Source organism: Oncorhynchus clarkii, unplaced genomic scaffold (assembly GCF_045791955.1).
Source record: "Oncorhynchus clarkii lewisi isolate Uvic-CL-2024 unplaced genomic scaffold, UVic_Ocla_1.0 unplaced_contig_560_pilon_pilon, whole genome shotgun sequence".
Taxonomy (NCBI): Eukaryota; Metazoa; Chordata; class Actinopteri; order Salmoniformes; family Salmonidae; genus Oncorhynchus; species Oncorhynchus clarkii.
Genome location: NW_027260879.1, coordinates 1 through 22,970, shown reverse-complemented (window position 1 = coordinate 22,970; position 22,970 = coordinate 1). Strand labels below are relative to the sequence as shown.

Here is a 22,970-nt window from a genome sequence, read left to right as displayed (position 1 = left end):
TACAGGCCCAGCATTCTACAGGAATCCTTCACAGCCAGCGAGCCAGCACAGAGCGAGCCAGCAGCGCAAGCACAGAGCACAGCTAGGGATGCGGCTGCAGGTGGCGCCACTGAAAACTTTACTCGCTCACTCACTCACTCTAGGGTTCTATGCTCTCAGCTCAGCATGCTTCTCTGTTGACAATTCAGTTACATTGTAAAAAAAATAATTAAAAATGAACTTACATACAAGCCCTTAATCAACAATGTAAGCTTTTCACTGTAAGGTCTACACTTGTTGTATTCGGCGCATGTGACTAATTCAATTCGAGTTACATCGCAAATCATTTATAGCTCAAGTGTGTTATAGTGTGCAATGCATCTGTTGTAAATGAAATGTGTCCGTTTTTGTATCTGTGCCTACAATATGTAAATACATTTAAATGAAATGTAATGTGGCAGATGTAACACTGAGACAGATTTCTGTATGAAAACTGGCTGAGGGGCGACAACAACCGGTTTATCTACGGTGCGTTCGGAAAGTATTCGGACCCCTGGACTTTTTTCACATGTTGTTACTTTACAGCCTTAACTCAATCTACACACAACACCCGCATCCTTCAGGTGTTTCTACAACTTGATTGGCGTCCACCTTTAGTCAATTCAATTGATTGGACAAGATTTGGAAAGGCACACACCTGTCTATATAAAGTCCCACAGTTGACAGTGCATGTCAGAGCAAGAACTGTCCGTAGAGCTCTGACAAGATTGTGTCGAGACACAGATCTGGGGAAGGTTACCAAAAACATTCTGCAGCATTGATGGTCCCCAAGAACACAGGGGCTTCCATCATGCTTAAATGGAAGAAGTTTGGAACCACCAAGACTGTTCCTAGAGCTGGACACCCGGTCAAACTGAGCAATCAGGGAAGAAGGGTCTTGTTCAGGGAGGTGACCAAGAACCCTATGGTCTCTCTGACAGAGCTCCAGAGTTCTTCTGTGGAGATGGGAGAACCTTCCAGAAGGACAACCATCTCTGCAGCACTCCACCAATAAGGCCTTTATAGTCGATTGGCCAAACGGAAGCCACTCCTCAGTAAAAGGCACATAACAGCCCACTTGGAGTTTGCCAAAAGGCACCTAAAGGACTCTCAGACCATGAGAAACAAGATTCTCTGGTCTGATGAAAGCAAGATTGAACACTTTGGCCTGAATGCCAAGCGTCACGTCTGGAGGAAACCTGGCACCATCCCTACGGTGAAGCATGGTGGTGGCAGCATCATGCTGTCGGAGTGCTTTTCAGCGGTAGGGACTGGGAGACTTGTTAGGATGGAGGGAAAGATGAACAGGCAAAGTACAGAGAGATCCTTGATGAAAACCTGCCCCAGAGAGCTCAGGACCTCAAACTGGGTGACGGTTCCCCTTCCAACAGGACAATGACCTTATGCACACAGCCAAGACAACGCAGGAGCGGCTTCATGACAATTCTCTGAATGTCCTTGAGTGGCCCAGCCAGCGTCCGGACTTGAATCCGATCAAATATCTCTGGAGAGACATGTAAATAGCTGTGCAGCGACACTCCCCATACAACAAGACAGCACTTGAGAGGATCTGCAGAGAAGAATGGGAGAAACATCCCAAATACATGTGTGCGAAGCTTGTAGCGTCATACTCAAGAAGACGAGGCTGTAATCGCTGCCAAAGGTATTTCAACAAAGTACTGAATAAAAGGGTCTGAATACTTATGAAAATGCTATATTTCCATTATGTTTTTAAATACATTTGCAAAAATTACAGGATATTGAGTGTAGATTGATGAGGAACCAAAACAATTGAATCAATTTTAGGATATGGCTCTAACGTAACAAAATGTGGGAAAAGGGTTCTGAATACCTTCCGAATGCACTGTATGCTAATGCCAAAACACCTGTATGGGATGATATTACACAAAACCCAATGTTACACACACACACACGGGTCCTAAAGGGTCCTAGGGTAAAACAACAGGTACTCACGCTGCTGGTTCCTTTTGTCACTGGCGTTCTTCAGCGGCAGGCAGACGGGACAGTCATGCCGCGTGCAGTTCTTCCAGTGAGAAATTATCTGTCTGGACGACGCACAGTGAGCCACTGAGGGGATAGAAGGATAAGAGAGGAAGAGAGAGAGGGAGGGGGGGGGGGGGGGAGGGAGAGAATGATGAATGAGAGAAAGGAAAGAGATTGAATGAAAGACAGAAAAAGAGCAAGAAAGATGAGGGATGACAGAAGAGGAAGAGAGAAGGCAACGAGTCATTGAAAAACACATACAGTAGCTATGACAAGATGACCACTCCCTGTCCAAGACACCATATAAGCTGGGCAAATAAACACCTGGGCACATAAAACATGCTTTTGTCCAGTAAATCACAGAGCCAAAGAAAAAACAACAGAAATCAAAAGTTAGTAACTATTCCAAGCCTAATGTGACTGTTGCCTAATGGGCCCTGTGGACTAACAGAAATCAAAAGTTAGTAACTATTCCAAGCCTAATGTGACTGTTGCCTAATGGGCCCTGTGGACTAACAGAAATCAAAAGTTAGTAACTATTCCAAGCCTAATGTGACTGTTGCCTAATGGGCCCTGTGGACTAACAGAAATCAAAAGTTAGTAACTATTCCAAGCCTAATGTGACCGTTGCCTAATGGGCCCTGTGGACTAACAGAAATCAAAAGTTAGTAACTATTCCAAGCCTAATGTAACTGTTGCCTAATGGGCCCTGTGGACTAACAGAAATCAAAAGTTAGTAACTATTCCAAGCCTAATGTGACTGTTGCCTAATGGGCCCTGTGGACTAACAGAAATCAAAAGTTAGTAACTATTCCAAGCCTAATGTGACCGTTGCCTAATGGGCCCTGTGGACTAACAGAAATCAAAAGTTAGTAACTATTCCAAGCCTAATGTGACTGTTGCCTAATGGGCCCTGTGGACTAACAGAAATCAAAAGTTAGTAACTATTCCAAGCCTAATGTGACTGTTGCCTAATGGGCCCTGTGGACTAACAGAAATCAAAAGTTAGTAACTATTCCAAGCCTAATGTGACTGTTGCCTAATGGGCCCTGTGGACTAACAGAAATCAAAAGTTAGTAACTATTCCAAGCCTAATGTGACCGTTGCCTAATGGGCCCTGTGGATTAACAGAAATCAAAAGTTAGTAACTATTCCAAGCCAAATGTGACTGTTGCCTAATGGGCCCTGTGGACTAACAGAAATCAAAAGTTAGTAACTATTCCAAGCCTAATGTGACTGTTGCCTAATGGGCCCTGTGGACTAACAGAAATCAAAAGTTAGTAACTATTCCAAGCCTAATGTGACTGTTGCCTAATGGGCCCTGTGGATTAACAGAAATCAAAAGTTAGTAACTATTCCAAGCCTAATGTGACTGTTGCCTAATGGGCCCTGTGGACTAACAGAAATCAAAAGTTAGTAACTATTCCAAGCCTAATGTGACTGTTGCCTAATGGGCCCTGTGGACTAACAGAAATCAAAAGTTAGTAACTATTCCAAGCCTAATGTGACTGTTGCCTAATGGGCCCTGTGGACTAACAGAAATCAAAAGTTAGTAACTATTCCAAGCCTAATGTGACTGTTGCCTAATGGGCCCTGTGGACTAACAGAAAGGTACCATTGTGTTCACACAGTCAGATAATTGCTGTAATAGATTTGATTTAGACCCAGGGAATGGAAGCAAATGGTTGTGGAGGAAGACTCCAATAACAGCATGATTAGGGGCTTTAGAGACACACGGTGGTGAACATGCTACTGATACCAATGCATTAACTTAAGTGGAAGTTTCAGATTCATCCCTTCAAGAGTATAAAAGAGATCATTCTACTCCTGTTAACATCAAATAAGTCTCATCCCAGAGTTTATATTACTTAAAGAAAAGCCTCAAGTATTTGAGTTATCATTAATAAATTAGGGCTAGGGTCTATTTTCCTGAATTTCTGCCTGACTGACGTGCCCAAAGTAAACTGCCTGTTACTCAGGCCTAGCATTGGATAGAAAACACTGATGTTTGTAGAAATGTTAAAATAATGTATGCGACTATAACACAACTGATATAGTCGAAAATCTAAAGAAAAACCCAACCATAATTATTATTAGTTTTATGTCCCAGGCTCTTATAATGGAAAGCTATGGGTCCTATGCAATTCTAGCTCCCAGATTGCAATTCCTATGGCTTCCACTAGATGTCTTTGTTCAAGGTTTCAGGCTTGTTTCTTACAAAATTAGTAAGAATTAGGAGTTTTGGCACAAAGAGTCTCAGTGGAAAATCTATTTGTTCGCGCGAGACAGAGAACACACGCCTGCCAATTTCACTTTTCTATTGAAAAAACTTCATTCTGTATGAAAAATTATAGTTTATTTACATTTTAGCGTACCTGAGGATTAAATAGAAACGTAGTTTGACTTGTTTGAACAAAGTTTATCGGTAGCTCTTTGGATTCCTTTGTCTGTTGAAAGAGTGGATTACTGAAATCGATGGCGCCAACTAAACAGACCTTTTGGGATATAAAGAAGGATTTTATCTAACAAAACAAGCATTCATGTTGTAGCTGGGACCCTTGAGATTGCAAACAGAGGAAGATTTTCAAAAGTAAGCAATTTATTTAAATCGCCATTTGTGATTTCATGAAGCCTGTGCTGGTTCAAAAATATGTTGTGGGGCATCGTCCTCAAACAATTGCATGGTATGCTTTCGCTGTAAAGCCAACTGTTTATCGGACAATGCAGTTAGATTAACAAGAATTTAAGATTTTAAATGATATAAGATACTTTTACGTTCATAAATGTTTAATATTACGATTATTTATTTGAATTGCTAGCGGGCTATCCCACAGGGCTAGTAGGTACGTGAGATATTACACCACAAAATGTTAAAACAAATACAACATTGGAACCGGCAAACCCAAACAACAAGGCCATTTAAACAAATAATCACTAATATAAACCATTTTAAAAACATGTAAACAGCACAACCCAATTAAAACCGGATGAGACCTAGAACATCATATATCCTCATTTGACCCCATAGCCATTAAAACACATTACCAATATGACTGGCACCTCAGGGGTTAAAAGTCAGAGGCCATCGACCTAGAGACACCCTTTAATGTCCAGAGCAGCACGGGGCGGCAGGAAAGCGCCGTAGCCACCCAGACTCAGTGTGGAGACTAAAGCCACTTGAGTATTTACATTAGGCCTAAGCACCCAGACAGGCTTTTAAAACAAGCCCCGGGATTTATAGCTGCTGGTGTCCTCACTATTAATATAGGCTGGAGCGGGATTTCAGTCAGTCACCGGGGCAAATAGGAGGGAGGGAATGGAAGACAATGGTTATTTCCAAATTAATCTTTCCTCAATTCTGCAAATCCTCTCTTCACTTCCTCCTCAAAACACACAGAGAAGGTCAGAGGGCAGGGACCTTCAACCTTCTCCTCCAATACGGTTGAGAAGTAGTTGAGCAGATAGGATGCCGGGAACAGCAGAAAGACTAATTCATATGGAGCCATGGAGAAAGAGGAGAGAGGGGCTTTGGACACAGCAGCACAGAGAAAGATAACCAACTTGACTTCAACGTCAATCAACAAACTATAGCCTTCTAAACAGCAGAAGAAGATATAAATGTCTCTTACATTAAATGGAGTAAAGCTGATATCCCGTTGGACATTAACGAGTGTGTGTTCAATCATATTCACACAGGCTCAGTCCCCCAACACTTATCCAGCAACCAACACCACAACCCCCCTTCCCCAGACACTCACCCTGGCAGGACTTGCCGGCCTGGCAGTGGGTCATGTGGTTGAGGACGTTCTTCATGGTGCGGCAGTGTGGCAGGGCGCAGGCCCGCACCTCCCCGTTGGCCTGCTCCCGCCGCTGGCACTTGTGGGCGTGGAGCAGCAGGACCAGCTGTTGCTGGATGAGCTTGCGCTTCTCTGGGTCGGCCGTGTGGCTCGCAGTCGCTGCAGACACCCCACCGCCAGGGACCATGGAGGGTACCTGCTGCATCTGGGCCTTGGGAGGGAAACGCAACAAATAAGTGAGGCAGACTGGATTTATTTGAAACTTAGCTTGAACCCAATTACTTGAATTGGAACTGGGTTGCTTGAATTGTATCCCTGAACCGTTTATATTGAAATGGAATCACCCAATCCCGGTAATTAAGCCTACTTATACAAGTACATTACTTTCACAATTTGAAAAAGAAAAGCTGATCTACATAAACACATTTATGCCGAGATCAACGGGGTGAGGTTTGATTAGGGAGAAAGAGGGAAAACACTTGTGTGAGAAAGACAAAGAGCGGAGGGCGGCAGGGGGAAGAGTGGTGAACAGAGAAAGAACGATTCCCAGACAGAATAATGGGAGGCAGCCAGTGAATGAATCAAAAAGAAAGAAAAGCCGACCCCCCCCCCCCCCCTCAAAAGGCCTGGTAAACATCCAACTATTTCACATAAGACTCCATTAACCTTTAACCAAAATAGAAACACAACTATTTCCTCTGTAATGAGTTCATTAGGCCCTTTTCCTGTTCCTGGGAGAGAGATTTGCATGCAGTATTTACTCAGTGCCTTGAAAGAGACCCTTCTCTTTTTCTCTTCCTCTTTCCCTCATTCTCTCTCTCTCTCTGTACAACAATATTCTGAGTGGAGTGTCTTTTAACAAATGTTTCCCCTTCCAACAATCTCTCATTCTGCATTCCAGGCCTGGTTTTTGGAGATGGAAGAGAAATGTGTCAGAATAATTGTTCCAATACCGTGGCATTGGGAACTGCAGCGTTATTCAAAGTCAATGCAGAGACTAATGGACTCAGACTTCGGGAGAGTTGTCACTACGTGAGACTAAATCTGAAAGGATTTGATAGGCAGGGGGTCATTTTCACCGTATTGCTTCAACCAATCCTCCCATAGTACGTAGGATCTAGGGGTTAATGATAGGGGTTTTAGAGACCAGTCCTCTAACCAGGGCCTAATCTAATCTCTTCAGTGTTCAAACATCTGAAAGGACTAGGTAGGTAGGCACATTAATATGATGATGGCTTCACTTAACCCTCTGATAAACTGAGTGGAGATTCCAACATATCTTTTGTATAGTCAGTACTTTCATATGTGAGAACACCAGGAGGGTAGGGGCAAGGTAACAAGTCTGAAACACAAAGGCATGGGGACCACATCAGATCTGAGAGCTGATTTTTTGTGGCCCCCAGACAGATATCGGATTCCAACTGTTTAAGGGGGCGAGACGAAGAGGCTCGAGATCCAAATGGAAACAGATCTTTCCCAGAATCCTCCGTTTAGGTCATCGTGTAAACTTACCGCAGGTTTGCATTTCTCCTTTTCTACAAAGTTGGAGGAACTTACCAGGTTTGGCATGCTACTGGCCCCTTTCAGGTCACTGGGGAAGGGGGGCAGGCTGTTGGCCCCTTTCAGGTCACTGGGGAAGGGGGGCAGGCTGTTGGCAAGGGCTGCCTTGTTCCGGAGCTGCTGCTGGGCGTTCACCCCCATCTGCTGCTGGGCCCCGCCTTGACCGTACTGCTGCCCAAAAGGACTGCCAGCCATACCCATCTACAGAGAGACAAGGGATTAGGACCATCTCTGAGGTGAACCAGGTCTCTTCTCTATTCATGAGTTTCAAAATGGGTCAAGAAGGACCAGGACAATGTATGATTTGGGACTGTAAAACGAACCTATTGGGTTCAAATGAAATTGGGCCCCAACACTGCAAAGCCCAGCCACAGGTTTCCCTACTGCACACAATACCAAAGAGCCTGGTGTTTTAGCACTGATTCCATGGGGATTGTCTAGAAGGGGAGAATGACATGCAATGGTGGGTCTGCCGGTTGACATCTGTCTCTCCGTGGTTGAGATAAGAGGAAGTGGCCCCTGTTACAAGGCCTCCCCAAATCACGCCATCTCTCAACCACAACATGTGATAGTAAACAAGGGAGCACCTAAACCTAACACAGGCTAGGTATAGATATGAATATATGTCTTACAAGTTACTTGTAGATGATTACACATGTCGGATCTTGTGGACGAGCTCATTGAAATGGATGAAAATAGGAGAGAGCGGTCAGATGCAGTGTGACTTATTTCAACAGGTCTTTGTCCCCCCCATCGTTATAACTGCCAACCCCAAAATCAGGCAAATAAGGAAACAGAGGTATGAAAGAAACATTTCCCCATGAGTGGCTGCCAAATCCCATCCATTTATCTATCCATCTACCATCATTAAACTTCATTGACTAGCTTTTCAATGTGAGTTGAACACATAAAAAACACTATTTCAGAGACAATGGGTGGTGCAAGATCTGCTGCAGGCATGGACAGAATAGTTAGGTGCGCGGCTACAATCTCTTTAGAATAAATAAAAAAACACTAATTTTGATCTTCCAATATGACCAATAAGGTTGAAAACATGCAATTATGACATCTACAATGAGTATACCAAACCTTAGAAACACCTTCCTAATATTGAGTTGCAACCCCATTTGCCCTCCACATGCCCTGACAAATTCAGGCTAAGGCCTCTAAGGTGTCGAAAGCGTTCCACAGGGATGCTGGCCCCTGTTGTGTCAAGTTGGCTGGATGTCTTTTGGGTGGTAGACCATTGTTGATACACACGGGAAACTGTTGAGCGTGAAAAACACAGCAGCGTTGCAGTTCTTGACACAAACCGGTGCGCCTGGCACCTACTGCCACACCTCATTCAAAGGCCTTTACAGTGCATTCGGAAAGTATTAATTGTGTTATGTTACATCCTTATACTAAAATGGATAGACTTGTTTTTCCCCCCACATCAATCTGCACACGATACCCCAAAATGACAAAGCAAAAACAGGTTTAGATTGAAAGATCACATTTACAAAAGTATTCAGACCCTTTACTCCGTACTTTGTTGAAGCACCTTTGTCAGCGATTACAGCCTTTGCGTCTTCTTGGGTAAAACACTACAAACTTGGCACACCTGTATTTGGGGAGTTTCTCCCATTCTCCGCAGATCATCTCAAGCTCGTCAGGTTGGATGGGGAGCGTTGCGCTACATATATTTTCACAGATGATCGACCGGGTTCAAGTCCAGGCCACTCAAGGACATTAAGAGACTGTCCCAAAGCCACTCCTGCGTTGTCTTGGGTGTGTGCTTAGAGTCGTTGGAAGGTGAACCTTCCTGTTGGAAGGTGAACTTCGACCCAGTCTGAGGTCCTGAGCTCTCTGGAGCAGGTTTCATCAAGGATCTCGCTGTACTTTGTTCCATTCATCTTTTCCTCAATCCTGACTAGTCTCCCAGTCCCTGCCGCTGAAAAACATCCCCACAGCGTGATGCTGCCACCAACATGCTTCACTGTAGGGATGGTGCCCGGTTTCCTCCAGACGTGACGCTTGGCATTCAGGCCAAAGAGTTCAAACTTGGTTTCATCAGACCAGAGAATCTTGTTTCTCATGTTCTGAGAGTCCCGTAGGTGTCTTTTGGCAAACTCCAAGTGGGCTGTTATGTGCCTTTTACTGAAGAGTGGCTTCCGTTTGGCCACTCTACCATAAAGGCCTGATGGAGTGGTGGAGTCCTGCAGAGATGGTTGCCCTTCTGGAAGGTTCTCCCATCTCCACAGAGAAACTCTGGAGCGCTGTCAGAGAGAACATTGGGTTCTTGGTCACCTCCCTGACCAAGGCCCTTCTCCCCCAATCGCTCAGTTTGGCCAGGCGACCAGATCTCGGAAGAGTCTTGGTGGTTCCAAACTTCTTCCATTCAAGAATGACGGAGGCCACTGAATTTTTTGGGTACCCTTCCCCAGATCTGTGCCTCGACACAATCCTGTCAGAGCTCTACGGACAATTCCTTCAACAGCATTACTTGGTTTATGCTCTGACATGCACTGTCAACTGTGGGACCTTATATAGACAGGTATTTGCCTTTCCAAATCATGTCCAATCATTTAAATTTACCACAGGCGGCCTCCAACCAAGTTGTAGAAACATCTCAAGGATGATCAAAGGAAACAGGATGCACCTGAGCTCAATTTCAAGTCTATTAGCAAAGGGTCTGAATACTTATGTAAATAAAAATACATTTTCTACAATTTTGAAAAACTTTTTTCACATTGTCATGGGGTATTGTGTGTAGATTGATGAAGAAAAACATTTATTGAATCCATTTTAGAATAAGGCTGTAACGTAACAACATGTGGAAAAGGGAAAGGGGGTTGAATACTTTACGCATGGACTGTACATCATTTGTATTCCCCATTCACCCTCTGAATGACACACATACACAATCCATGTCTCAATTGTCTTAAGGCTTAAAAATCCTTCTTTAACCTGTCTCCTCCCCTTCATCTACACTGATTGAAGTGGATTTAACAAGTGACATCAATAAAGGATCATAGCTTTCACATGGATTCACCTGGTCAGTCTATGTCATGGATTCACCTGGTCAGTCTGTGTCATGGATTCCCCTGGTCAGTCTGTGTCATGGATTCCCCTGGTCAGTCTGTGTCATGGATTCCCCTGGTCAGTCTGTGTCATGGATTCCCCTGGTCAGTCTGTGTCATGGATTCCCCTGGTCAGTCTGTGTCATGGATTCACCTGGTCAGTCTGTGTCATGGATTCACCTGGTCAGTCTGTGTCATGGATTCACCTGGTCAGTCTGTGTCATGGATTCCCCTGGTCAGTCTGTGTCATGGATTCCCCTGGTCAGTCTGTGTCATGGATTCCCCTGGTCAGTCTGTGTCGTGGATTCCCCTGGTCAGTCTGTGTCGTGGATTCCCCTGGTCAGTCTGTGTCGTGGATTCCCCTGGTCAGTCTGTGTCGTGGATTCCCCTGGTCAGTCTGTGTCGTGGATTCCCCTGGTCAGTCTGTGTCGTGGATTCCCCTGGTCAGTCTGTGTCGTGGATTCCCCTGGTCAGTCTGTGTCGTGGATTCCCCTGGTCAGTCTGTGTCGTGGATTCCCCTGGTCAGTCTGTGTCGTGGATTCCCCTGGTCAGTCTGTGTCATGGATTCCCCTGGTCAGTCTGTGTCATGGATTCCCCTGGTCAGTCTGTGTCATGGATTCCCCTGGTCAGTCTGTGTCATGGATTCCCCTGGTCAGTCTGTGTCATGGATTCCCCTGGTCAGTCTGTGTCATGGATTCCCCTGGTCAGTCTGTGTCATGGATTCCCCTGGTCAGTCTGTGTCATGGATTCCCCTGGTCAGTCTGTGTCATGGATTCCCCTGGTCAGTCTGTGTCATGGATTCCCCTGGTCAGTCTGTGTCATGGATTCCCCTGGTCAGTCTGTGTCATGGATTCCCCTGGTCAGTCTGTGTCATGGATTCCCCTGGTCAGTCTGTGTCATGGATTCCCCTGGTCAGTCTGTGTCATGGATTCCCCTGGTCAGTCTGTGTCATGGATTCCCCTGGTCAGTCTGTGTCATGGATTCCCCTGGTCAGTCTGTGTCATGGATTCCCCTGGTCAGTCTGTGTCATGGATTCCCCTGGTCAGTCTGTGTCATGGATTCCCCTGGTCAGTCTGTGTCATGGATTCCCCTGGTCAGTCTGTGTCATGGATTCCCCTGGTCAGTCTGTGTCATGGATTCCCCTGGTCAGTCTGTGTCATGGATTCCCCTGGTCAGTCTGTGTCATGGATTCCCCTGGTCAGTCTGTGTCATGGATTCCCCTGGTCAGTCTGTGTCATGGATTCCCCTGGTCAGTCTGTGTCATGGATTCCCCTGGTCAGTCTGTGTCATGGATTCCCCTGGTCAGTCTATGTCATGGATTCACCTGGTCAGTCTATGTCATGGATTCCCCTGGTCAGTCTATGTCATGGATTCACCTGGTCAGTCTATGTCATGGAAAGAGCAGGCGTTCCTAATGTTTTGTCAGTGTATAGCTCAGGTCTTCAAGTGTCAATCAGCAGTTACCTCATCCATTTTTGGACTTTATGATATGTACCCAATAAATACTTCACTAGCTTACAATGTCGTACCCCATCAGAACCCAAAATATAAGCTTGTTTTACCCCAATGTTTGTAAACAAATTAAATGTAAACAAACACTGTTTAGCCGCAAATCATGGTTAAAACTATACTTTTGATATCAAAGCGAGTCCTTGCATCCAAAGCAAAGCAAAGCTCTGTCTTTGAATTAGAGAATGATTACATTTCCCCAGCCCAATCCCTCAGATTTTTACCGAAACAGGGGCGAGGAGATCATTTGTTATCGTTTCAACTGCTGATTGCCACTTCAGTATGTTGGATGACTAGCAATCGAGCATAATGACCTAATCCCCATTTCTAGTCCATCCCTCTCCTGGTGTGCATGTGTACACAGCCCTGCCTGCTCTGCTCTAGCAGCATGCTCCTCTACTGTGCTCCACTGTGCTTAGTGGCGAGGAGGCTCTCCCGCCGTTGTCAGCGCTCCAGCAGACAGATGAAAGAGCCAGAGACCAGCAGCATTGTAGCCACGCTCAACAGCTGAGCTCTAGTCTGCCCCACCCCCTACATACAGTGGAGCTCTGAAACGCCGAGTTCCGCTCTGCCTCACGTTCACTTTAGTCTCCCACAAACAAACGGTCTCACGCGCCTGGGCTAGCACAGGCACGCACACGCTTACTGACTGGCTAACACACTTCAAGCTTGAACTTTTTACACGCAGGCCAACTCTAGACCCTCCCTAGCTCTGACACACACACTCCTTCCTACCTGAGCTGTTATTTAGCACATCTTCCATAGTCACAACAGCTTTAGGACGCCCCAACACACACTCTTTTTATCATACCGGTACTGAAGATTATACAGTTGGCATTTCAAAATACTCCAGTATACAGTATACCACCCAAGCATAAAACACACACAACAGCGCAGGGGAATCAACTCCCAACTTCTAACTAGAGCGAACATGCACTAAAAAGTAATACATTCAAAACACACCCCAGACAGATGTGGAGACGGCCTCTGAAATAGCCGCGTTCCCTCTCTCCATCCCTCGCTCCTCCTCCTTTCTCTCCTTCCACACACACACACCTTAACATGATTTACAGCTCCATTATGAGCCAAGGGGCCGGGAGGACCAGCACACACACACAAAATTGGAAGAGAAAGAAGAAAATAAGGAGAAAGAAAAAGAATGAAGGTAAACTAGAGAGAGGAAGAGAATGTTAGAGGGACAGCGAGAGAGAAAGAGGACTCACTGAGAATGAATGAGAAAGAAAACAAAATAGAGAATGAGAGAGTTCACATGCCCTATGCCAAACCGCTTGAATTTCTTTGAATGGCATTGGTAGCAGTACTGTAGCTAACGGAAACAACGACAGACCTGAGAGTATACCAGGCTGTGGTTGTCTCTGTTTCAAATAGCTGTCTCATGGCCAGACCACAAACCCAAAGGCTCTTTTACGTGCAACCAGTGCCACCATTGCAGAACTATCGCACAGGAAAAGTCTTCTGTTGACAGCTTCTAAAATGGATTATTACGTCAAGTACTTCATTAACTGTAAAACCACTCATGTCATCTACAGATTGGAATGTCCACAGTGCAAGGTGTTCTACATTGGATGGACAAAGAGACGCCTTCAAGACCACTTAGCGGAACACAAGTACGCCATACGGGTTGGCAATGAAGACGACCCCATGGCAAGGCACTACAAGTCCTTACACCATGGCAACCCTGCCTCCCTACAAGCTATGGGTATTGATCATGTTCCAGCCTCAATTAGTAAAGGGGACCGTCTTAAACAGCTAAACCAAAGGGAAAGTTTTGGGATTTACAAACTACAGGCCACTAAGTACCCTGGTTTAAATGAAGATATGGGTTTACAAATTACATGCCACTAAGTACCCTGGTTTAAATGATATGGATTTACAAATTACATGCCACTAAGTACCCTGGTTTAAATGAAGATATGAATTTACAAATTACATGCCACTAAATACCCTGGTTTAAATGATATGGATTTATAAATGACATGCCACTAAGTACCCTGGTTTAAATGATATGGATTTATAAATTACATGCCACTAAGTACCCTGGTTTAAATGAAGAAATGAATTTACAAATTACATGCCACTAAATACCCTGGTTTAAATGAAGATATGGATTTCTCACCTTTCCTGTAGGGTTGTGAGAGGTCCATTTTCTGTCATCTAGTGGACATTTTGCTCTATTGCCCTCAGCTATGTTTAGACTGTTTTCCATGTTTGCTGTGTTCCAGTGTACTATGGAATAGACAGCTCTCCTATTCTTGACACTTTGCCCAGTCACATTTAAAGGTTAGAACTACCTTTCTAGGCGTTCTGATGCTTCTTGCTTGGAGTTGAATTTGTTGATAACATATGTACAGTATTTCACTTTTTAATGTGTATAGTAACGCTTACTAGATGTTGTCCAATAAATTCTGTAACCACTCCCCTTCAAATCAGAGCTGACAGGAAAAGCTGTTCAAAAGAGGATATTATCATTTCTTTGTACTCCCTGAGGAAGACCATGCAGAGGAAATGAATCAGAGTTATTAATGTTCCATTGAACATGCCATACAGATAGGCATTTTAATTCATTATATGAAGTGCCTTGGTCCTCCTCGTTTTTTGATGACCAATGTACCCCTTTAACCTCTCTGCGCACCGAACCCGTTAGCGGGATTAAATTCGACAACATACGGTGATCGCTACAAAAATAGTCATATTAACCTGTTGGGTCGACCAAACCCGGATCCGGGATTCTATTTACAGACCTAAGCTCATTACCATAGCGCCCCTAGAGATCCAACAGGTTAAACATTAATGAAAATAAAAGTGTCTCACATGGGTCGAAAGCCTAGAATCTTGCTAATCCAACTGCGTTGTCAGATTTAAAAAATGATTTACTGCAAAAGAATACAATGTGATTATCTGAGGATAGAGCCCCATAAAAAACAACTATTTCAACCAGCACAGGCGTAACATAATCACAAACTGCATTAAAATAAATAGTTTACCTTTGACCATCTTCCTCTGTTTGCAATCCCAATGCTCAATGTTACACAATGAATGGTCTTTTATTTGATCAAATACATTTTTATAGCCTAACAGGAAACATTTTGTGAACCGCTTGTGTCGTGAATTCCGTCTCATTCCATTTTCGACGACACATTCGATGTAAATACACAAACGAAACATGACTTTTCCAGTCATGTTTGGTTTCATTGCAATCAACTGGTTTTTTTGTAACACAACCAAACCTGATGGGTCATTTCGCGGGACGTATTGAGTGAAAGAAACCGAGTAACGGTAACAAGTAACAAGTAATGACATCATTGTGCACCAATGATATGACCGCTCTTTCGTTGATTGACTGTATTTTAACCCAATGACCACTGATCATCTTGAAATCTAGCTGGGTAGATAGCCAATGAGCTGAGGTAAACGGCAATATGTAATGTTTATGTGTTGGAAGACCAACCCATGTAGTAAACTCTGGCGTAAAGAGGGTCATTCGCCATTAAAGTTTCATACCGGAAGGAGCAACGCATGTTACGCACAACATTGTTTTGGTAAAGCGCGTCTTCAGCTGTTTATATCTCAATCAGTATGGCGACTAAGTCAGGGAAAGCTAAATCGGAGTACAGATGTACACACAATTTTAGAAGAAATTGATCGGGAAAATGAGACAGATTGTTGTAGGACGATTAATTTAGCGATTCCCAAATGGAGGAATATTTTTTTAACGGAGAGGACATCGTTTTGGACTGGTAAGTTTCTCATGCCAATGCCGTTGTTTGAAATGAATAATATAAAATATTATTTGTGAAATTAAATAGCCTATTTGAGGCTGTTGAGGGGAGGGCAGGCCCACAACAATGGCCAAAGTGAAATGAAGACAGTAGATACAGCTGGTCTGTTGTAATATAATAAAGACAGATCTAGCTGGTCTATCATAATATAATAGAGACAGTAGATCTAGCTGAAATGTCATAATATAAAAGACAGATCTAGCAGGTCATAATATATTCAACCTTATGCACTTCAACCTTCAACCACTTTATATATTTCTGTTTATTATACCTGTTGATACAGGGCTCATATGTGAAACTATTCTAACTGAACATTTTCTTTCACAGTGACACCGACTCCGAATGGGAGCCCCCAGTGCCAAGGTGTCCATCCCCCACTGAAGCTGGTTCATCCAGCTCCTGCCACAAGTGGTGTTCATCTGCCTAAATGTATTTCTGCAGGCATGGATGTGCCTCAGGGCCAAAAGGGCACAGCATGGAGGCGTCGCTGTGTTCTTTGCAAAATGAAGTTCCCCATCACCTGCACCACGAGCTTGGTGACCCTCTGCTTTACAGCAGAAAGAGACTGCTGTGGCACCTGGCATCAGCAGCACAATATTGTGTAGAGGACTGAGGGTCTTCCAAATATTTTGGTATTTTGAATATAGTTATTCCATTCAAAAATGTATAACTTCACCAATTTGGCCACTTGGGTACATTTGGGCTACTTGTGTGGGACACCTGGGTAACTTCATGATAAATGTCATGTAGCACACTCATTTTGGAAGTTATCAGTCTGAAACTTTGCACAAGTACTGTTGCCCTCTTATATTTTTCACTGAAATTGTCCCCATCATCCTATCTGACTGTTTGTTTTGTCTTGTTCATTTTAAAGATGATACAACAATAAAAATGAAAAAAAATGTATGGTTTTTCCATTGTATTATCTAAACCAGATCTATTGTGTGATATTCTCCTACATTCAATTCACATTTACAAACTTCAGAGTGTTCTCTTTCAAATGAAATCAAGAATATGCATATCCTTGGTTCTGTGCCTGAGCTACAGGCAGTTAGATTTGGGTATGTCTTCAGGCGGAAATTGAAAAAAGTAGGGGGGTAGCTCTAAGATGTTAACCAAAGAGAACCTTCTGTCTTCCAAAATCTACTATTGTGTACCTTAGCAGCACTTCCCTTCCCCCTCTTTTTACTAGAAGTTGTCTCATGTTGTTGTGCCTACTGAACCGTCCTACTGATTCTCACAGACCACCACATCTCTGTGAATGGCAACAGTAGGTGTACTCTAGCTAGCAGGGGTGCTGTATTTACACTGAAATTACTTTTCTCTTCAATTAGAAACATTTGGAATGAGGATTTTTGTTTGGTCTACTGTGTGAATGAATGGAATTGACCCCTAACCTGCTTCTGATTCAGACAGATACTAAGAACGCAGGACTGACACTCTGGTGTCTGCCACACTTCAGCAGCATGCGTTAGTCTTGTGGCAGCTGTGCAATGTCAATACTGCCAGAGCCAGCTCTTTTATCTAGCAACCACAGCCTAACCAACGTACCATGGCATGTACACACTATCCTCCACGGCTTGAAATCCCTCTTTCTCCTGGCAGTAGGTTAGATGGTGAAGATACACCCAGGGTTGACCCTGCTACTGTTGCCTAACTATGGAACATTCGCAGAGAACTGGAGACATGATGTTACTCCCTGTCAGTACTGTGTAAGAAAGCAACGCCAGACAGTCACGTGTGTCAGCGAGCCCGGGGGTTTGTTTTATGTGGTGACAGCCTGCATGTGTCGAGTCTGTATGAACTAGCAAGCTGGTTTCCCCGTAGTTTCCTGTCAAACCACAACAGTAGCAGAGAAAATCCGTAGACATCCCTGAAACTAGCACTACCACACAACTACTACGCACTTTTCACAAATCAACAGATAAAGCTTGTCTTTCTCTAAACACTACTATGCTTTCTCAGACTTGTCATCATTACAAACAATCTCCCTTCACCCACCTATATCCACATTCCAAAACAACTCGAAGCAGGTAAATAGTAGGCCTAAGTCTATGGGATATTAATGAAATACCAAGCTAGAATCAAGTTACAGGCCTAACCATAGCATTCAAATTAAATATATGGGCCTAACTCTCCATGCTTTAGCCTCAGCCTTACCTACAAGCGAGACAGGCGGGGGAACACCTATACACCGACCTCAGAGCAGACAGCAGGCTGACTCCAGTTGCTCCAACCAGCTAAGCCAAGCAAGGGAATCCAGTAGATAATGTTAGCATTGATCCGCTATGGAGACCTCTGACTACAGTAGCTATAGGAAAAATCCTGTTATTGGAAAAGACTATTCGGAGGTCAGCCTGTGCTCCTAACATGCTATGAAAGGTCATTTCTTCTGTCCTGGAGGGATGTATTCAACACCCCAGCTGGGTGTCCTGTTCCTCCAAAAATCCCAGGGTAAGATTACAGATGGATGTGCATATGGTGGGTGGGAGACAAGGATGCATCAGAGAGAGAGACCCAACAGATGCATGTGTACATGTACTGACCAACAGGGATTATAGCGCTCAATCGGTACAAGAACAATGCACACTCACACTGAGCAGGAAATCCCTGTTCCAAACAGAGACATGACTTTGAATCTCATAGCTCAACAGTGATATGAGCTGGGATACCAGAGCTGTACCAACGATTCTGTCACCAAACCAACAAGCTTCCTATCTGGACAGACAGATGTACTGATGCAAAGCACGCATGAAACAGACAGCCATGATGCCATGAACAAGCCATTACAAAGCGTTGCTCCCAGAGCACGGGAAGACTGTGGGACACAGTAAAGCAAGGACATCATTTCCCACTCCCATCTGTGTCAAGCCTGGATGAATATAATGAAATAAAAGGTAAATATACAGTACCAGTCAAAAGTTGACAACTTTTCTTTATTTGTACCATTTCCTACATTGTAGAATAATAGTGAAGACATCAAAACTATGAAATCCTGTAGTAACCAAAAATTGTTTTATATTTGAGATTATTCTAAGTAGCCACCCTTTGCCTTGATGACAGCTTTGCACATACTTGGCACTCTGTCAGCCAGCTTCATGAGGTAGTCACTTGGAATGCATTTCAATTAACAGATTTGCCTTGTTAAAAGTTCATGTTTGAGCCAATCGGTTGTTGTGACATGGTGGGAGTGGTATACAGAAGATAGCCCATATTATGGCAAATACAGCTCAAATAAGCAAAGAGAAATGGCAGTCTATCATTACTTTCAGACAGAAAATTAAGAACTTTGAAAGCTTCTTCAAGTGCAGTCGCAAAAACCATCAAGCGCAATGATGAAACTGGCTCTCATGAGGACCGCCACAGGAAAGGACGATGCAGAATTCTCTGCAGCAGAGGATAAATTAATTTGAGTTACCAGCCTCAGAAATTGCAGCCCAAATAAATGCTTCAGAGTTAAAGTAACAGACATCTTAACAACTGTTCAGAGGAGACTGCATGAATCAGGCCTTCATGGTCGAGTTGCTGCAAAGAAACCACTACTAACGGACACCAATAAGAAAAGGGGACTTGCTTGGGCCAAGAAACACAAGCAATGAACATTACACCGGTGGAAATATGTCCTTTGGTCTGATGAGTCCAATTTTTGGTCCCAATAGCCGTGTCTTTGTGAGATGCAGCGATACGCCATCGCATCTGGTTTGCGCTTAGTGGGACTATCATTTGTTTTTCAACAGGACAATGACCAAACACACCTCCAGGCCTTGTAAGGGCTATTTGACCAAAAAGAAGTGATGGCGTGCTGCATCAGATGACCTAGCCTCCACAATCACCCGACCTAAACAACAATTGAGATGGTTTGGGATGAGTTGGAACGCAGAGTGAAAGAAAAGCAGCCAACAAGTGCTCAGCATAAGTGGGAACTCCTTCAAGACTGTTGAAAAAACATTCCAGGTGAAGCTGGTTGAGAGAATGCCAAGAGTGTGCAAAAGCTGTCATCAAGGCAAAGGGTGGCTACTTTGAAGAATCTCAAATATTAAGTATATTTTGATTTGTTTAACACTTTCTTGTTTACTAGATGATTCCATATGTGTTATTTCATAGTTTTGATGTCTTCATTATTATTCTATAGTAAAAATAAAGAAAAACCCTTGAGTGAGTAAATGTGTCCAAACTTGACAGGTGCTGTATATATAAATGACCAATGTATTTACTCCAGTTTTACAATCACAAATCATAGGCCATGGCAATGAGTTTTCCTGACCAGACTAGTCAAAACCCTCGGTCCCGAGTGAAGCCAGACAATGAGTTTTCCTGACCAGACTAGTCAAAACCCTCGGTCCCGAGTGAAGCCAGACAATGAGTTTTCCTGACCAGACTAGTCAAAACCCTCGGTCCCGAGTGAAGCCAGACAATGAGTTTTCCTGACCAGACTAGTCAAAACCCTCGGTCCCGAGTGAAGCCAGACAGTAAACAGACAGTACATGCACCAACACTCACCTTATTCATGTTGCTAGCCTGCTGGGCGTTCATGGCGTTGTGAGCTCCCATCTGCCCTCCTCCCTGAGCCAGAGTCTCAGCCAGCACACTGCTGCCTCCCGGCCCCACGCCCCCCCCAGCACCCTGCATGGCCTGGACCTGGTACTGCTGCAGCCCCAGCCTGCCCCGTCCTGCCGGCCCCAGGGCCCCGTTCATCACCTGGCCCGGCATCCCGTGTCCATGGCTGTTCATCATGGCCTGGTTGAAGCCCACCATGGAGCCGTTGCCTTGTTGTCCGCTGGCGGGGCTTCCTTTCTGGGCTTGGTTGGGCGAGCCCTGGCCCATGGGGACTTTCCCCATCATGGGGCCCATGCCACCGGACCCAGCACCGCCCGCTCTCAGGAGCTCAGACAGCTGCTTGTGTTTGGCGGCAGCGTCAGGGACCATGGAGCCCAGGCCCCGGGGACCTCCTCCAGGCACTCCTCCCCCACCGCCAGGGGCACCGTTGGAGGGCATGCCCATCAGGCCACCCAGGTCCCCATTTGGGATCAGCTCGTCTGGGAGGTCATTCTCCAGGTCGAACAGCGACACCAGGTCTAATGGGAGAAAAATTTAGTTTAGAAGGCGTGGTTTCTACACCTGTTCTCTCAGTAACTTTCAGTCATGATTTGTCTGTTGTGCTCGTTTGACAAGAAACTGTCCAAAGGAAAAAACACATTACCATCAAACGATTTCTACACTACAAACACCTTCTATACCTGGCATACTCCAACCGGGCAGAAGCATTGCTTTGCAAAAAAAAATAAGACGGCAGTGTCAAAATCGAATTGTTGCTGTCAACATTAAAATGAAGGGAAAGTCCCCACAGAACAGAATAGTATCCAATTCACAGATAGTCAAAACGGCAGTCAGAGTGAGATAAAGGCTTAGGTCAGTTTACCATCAGCCTGCCTGACTGTTAGCGTGGCTGTCAAAAGTTACCAAATGTCCAAATATAGTCCAGGAACAGAACGGACGACAGTCCTGCCTTTGCACAATGCACAAACACGCCCTTACTGAAAGTCACATTTAGTACTGACGAACACCACAACAGGGCACACACACACACGACCTACACAACCGACACACACAACTGCCCTACACAGACAACCTACACAGACCGACACACACAAGCTAGACACACACACAACCTACACACACAACCTACACACACAACCCACACCTACACACACAACCTACACACACACAACCCACACCTACACACACACAACCCACACCTACACACACACAACCCACACCTACACAACACAACCCACACACACAACCCACACCTACACAACCCACACACTAGAGGTCGACAGATTATGATTTTTCAACGCCGATACCGACACCGATTATTGGAGGACCAAAAAAGCCGATACCGATTAAAATCGGCCAATTTTTTTATTTGTAATAATGACAATTACAACAATACTGAATTAACACTAATTTTAACTTATAGTAAATCAATAAAATCAATTTAGCCTCAAATAAATTATGAAACATGTTCAATTTGGTTTAAATAATGCAAAAACAAAGTGATGGAGAAGAAAGTAATATGTGCCATGTAAAAATGTGTGCCATGTAAAAAAGCTAACGTTTAAGTTCTTTGCTCAGAACATGAGAACATATGAAAGTTGGTGGTTCCTTTTAACATGAGACTTCAATATTCCAAGGTAAGAGGTTTTAGGTTGTAGTTAATATAGTATTTATAGGACCATTTCTCTCTATACCATTTGTATTTCATATACCTTTCACTATTGGATGTTCTTAAAGGCACTTTAGTATTGCCAGTGTAACAGTATAGCTTCCATCCCTCTCCTCTCCCCTACTTGGGCTCGAACCAGGAACACATCGACAACAGCCACACTCGAAGCATCGTTACCCATTGCTCCACAAAAGCCGCGGCCCTTGCAGCGCAAGGGGAATAACTACTCCAAATCTAAAAGCGAGTGACGTTTGAAACAGTATTAGCGCACACCCAGCTAACTAGCTAGCCCTTTCACATTGGTTACACCAGCCATTAGGCTGATAGGCTCGAAGTCATAAACAGCACTGTGCTTGCGAAGAGCTGCTGGCAAAAAGCACCAATGTGCTGTTTGAATTAATGATTACGGGCCTGCTGCTGCTCAGTCAGACTGCTCTATCAAATCAGACTTAATTATAACATAACACAGAAATACGAGCCTTTAGTCATTAATATGATCAAATCCGGAAACTATCATTTCGAAAACAAAACGTTTATTATTTCAGTGAAATACCGAACCGTTCGGTATTTTATCTAACGGGTGGCATCCCTAAGTCTAAATATTCTTGTTACATTGCAAAACTTTCAATGTATGTCATAATTACGTAAAATTCTGGCAAATAAGTTTGCAATGAGCCAGGCAGCCCAAACTGTTGCATATACCCTGACTCTGCGTGCAATGAACGCAAGAGAAATGACAATTTCACCTAGTTAACATTGCCTGCTAAACTGGATGAGTAGTTATAACTAGTGATTATGATTGATTGTTTTTATAAGATAAGTTTAATGCTAGCTAGCAATTTACCTTGGCTTCTACTGCATTCGCGTAATGAAAACCATTAAATCGGTCGACCTCTACTACACACACACACACACAACCTAGACACAGACCGACACACACACACACAACCGACACACACACACACAGACCGACACACACACACACACACAGACC

At 44.2% G+C, this 22,970-nt stretch overlaps 1 protein-coding gene across 1 annotated transcript in view; it reads right to left on the bottom strand.

Annotated features, from left to right (window-relative positions):
* The window catches only part of LOC139402052 (CREB-binding protein-like), a 65,362-nt gene extending 44,541 nt beyond the window's left edge, over window positions 1-20,821 (bottom strand). The window contains exons 1-4 of the mRNA XM_071146111.1: window positions 20,251-20,821; window positions 7,377-7,580; window positions 5,781-6,030; window positions 1,993-2,106 (exon numbers count right to left, since the gene is read on the bottom strand). Coding sequence (XP_071002212.1) covers window positions 1,993-2,106; window positions 5,781-6,030; window positions 7,377-7,580; window positions 20,251-20,751 — 1,069 coding nt within the window. The 5' untranslated portion in view covers window positions 20,752-20,821. The remainder of the gene's footprint in view (window positions 1-1,992; window positions 2,107-5,780; window positions 6,031-7,376; window positions 7,581-20,250) is intronic.
* Window positions 20,822-22,970: the final 2,149 nt, after the last annotated feature.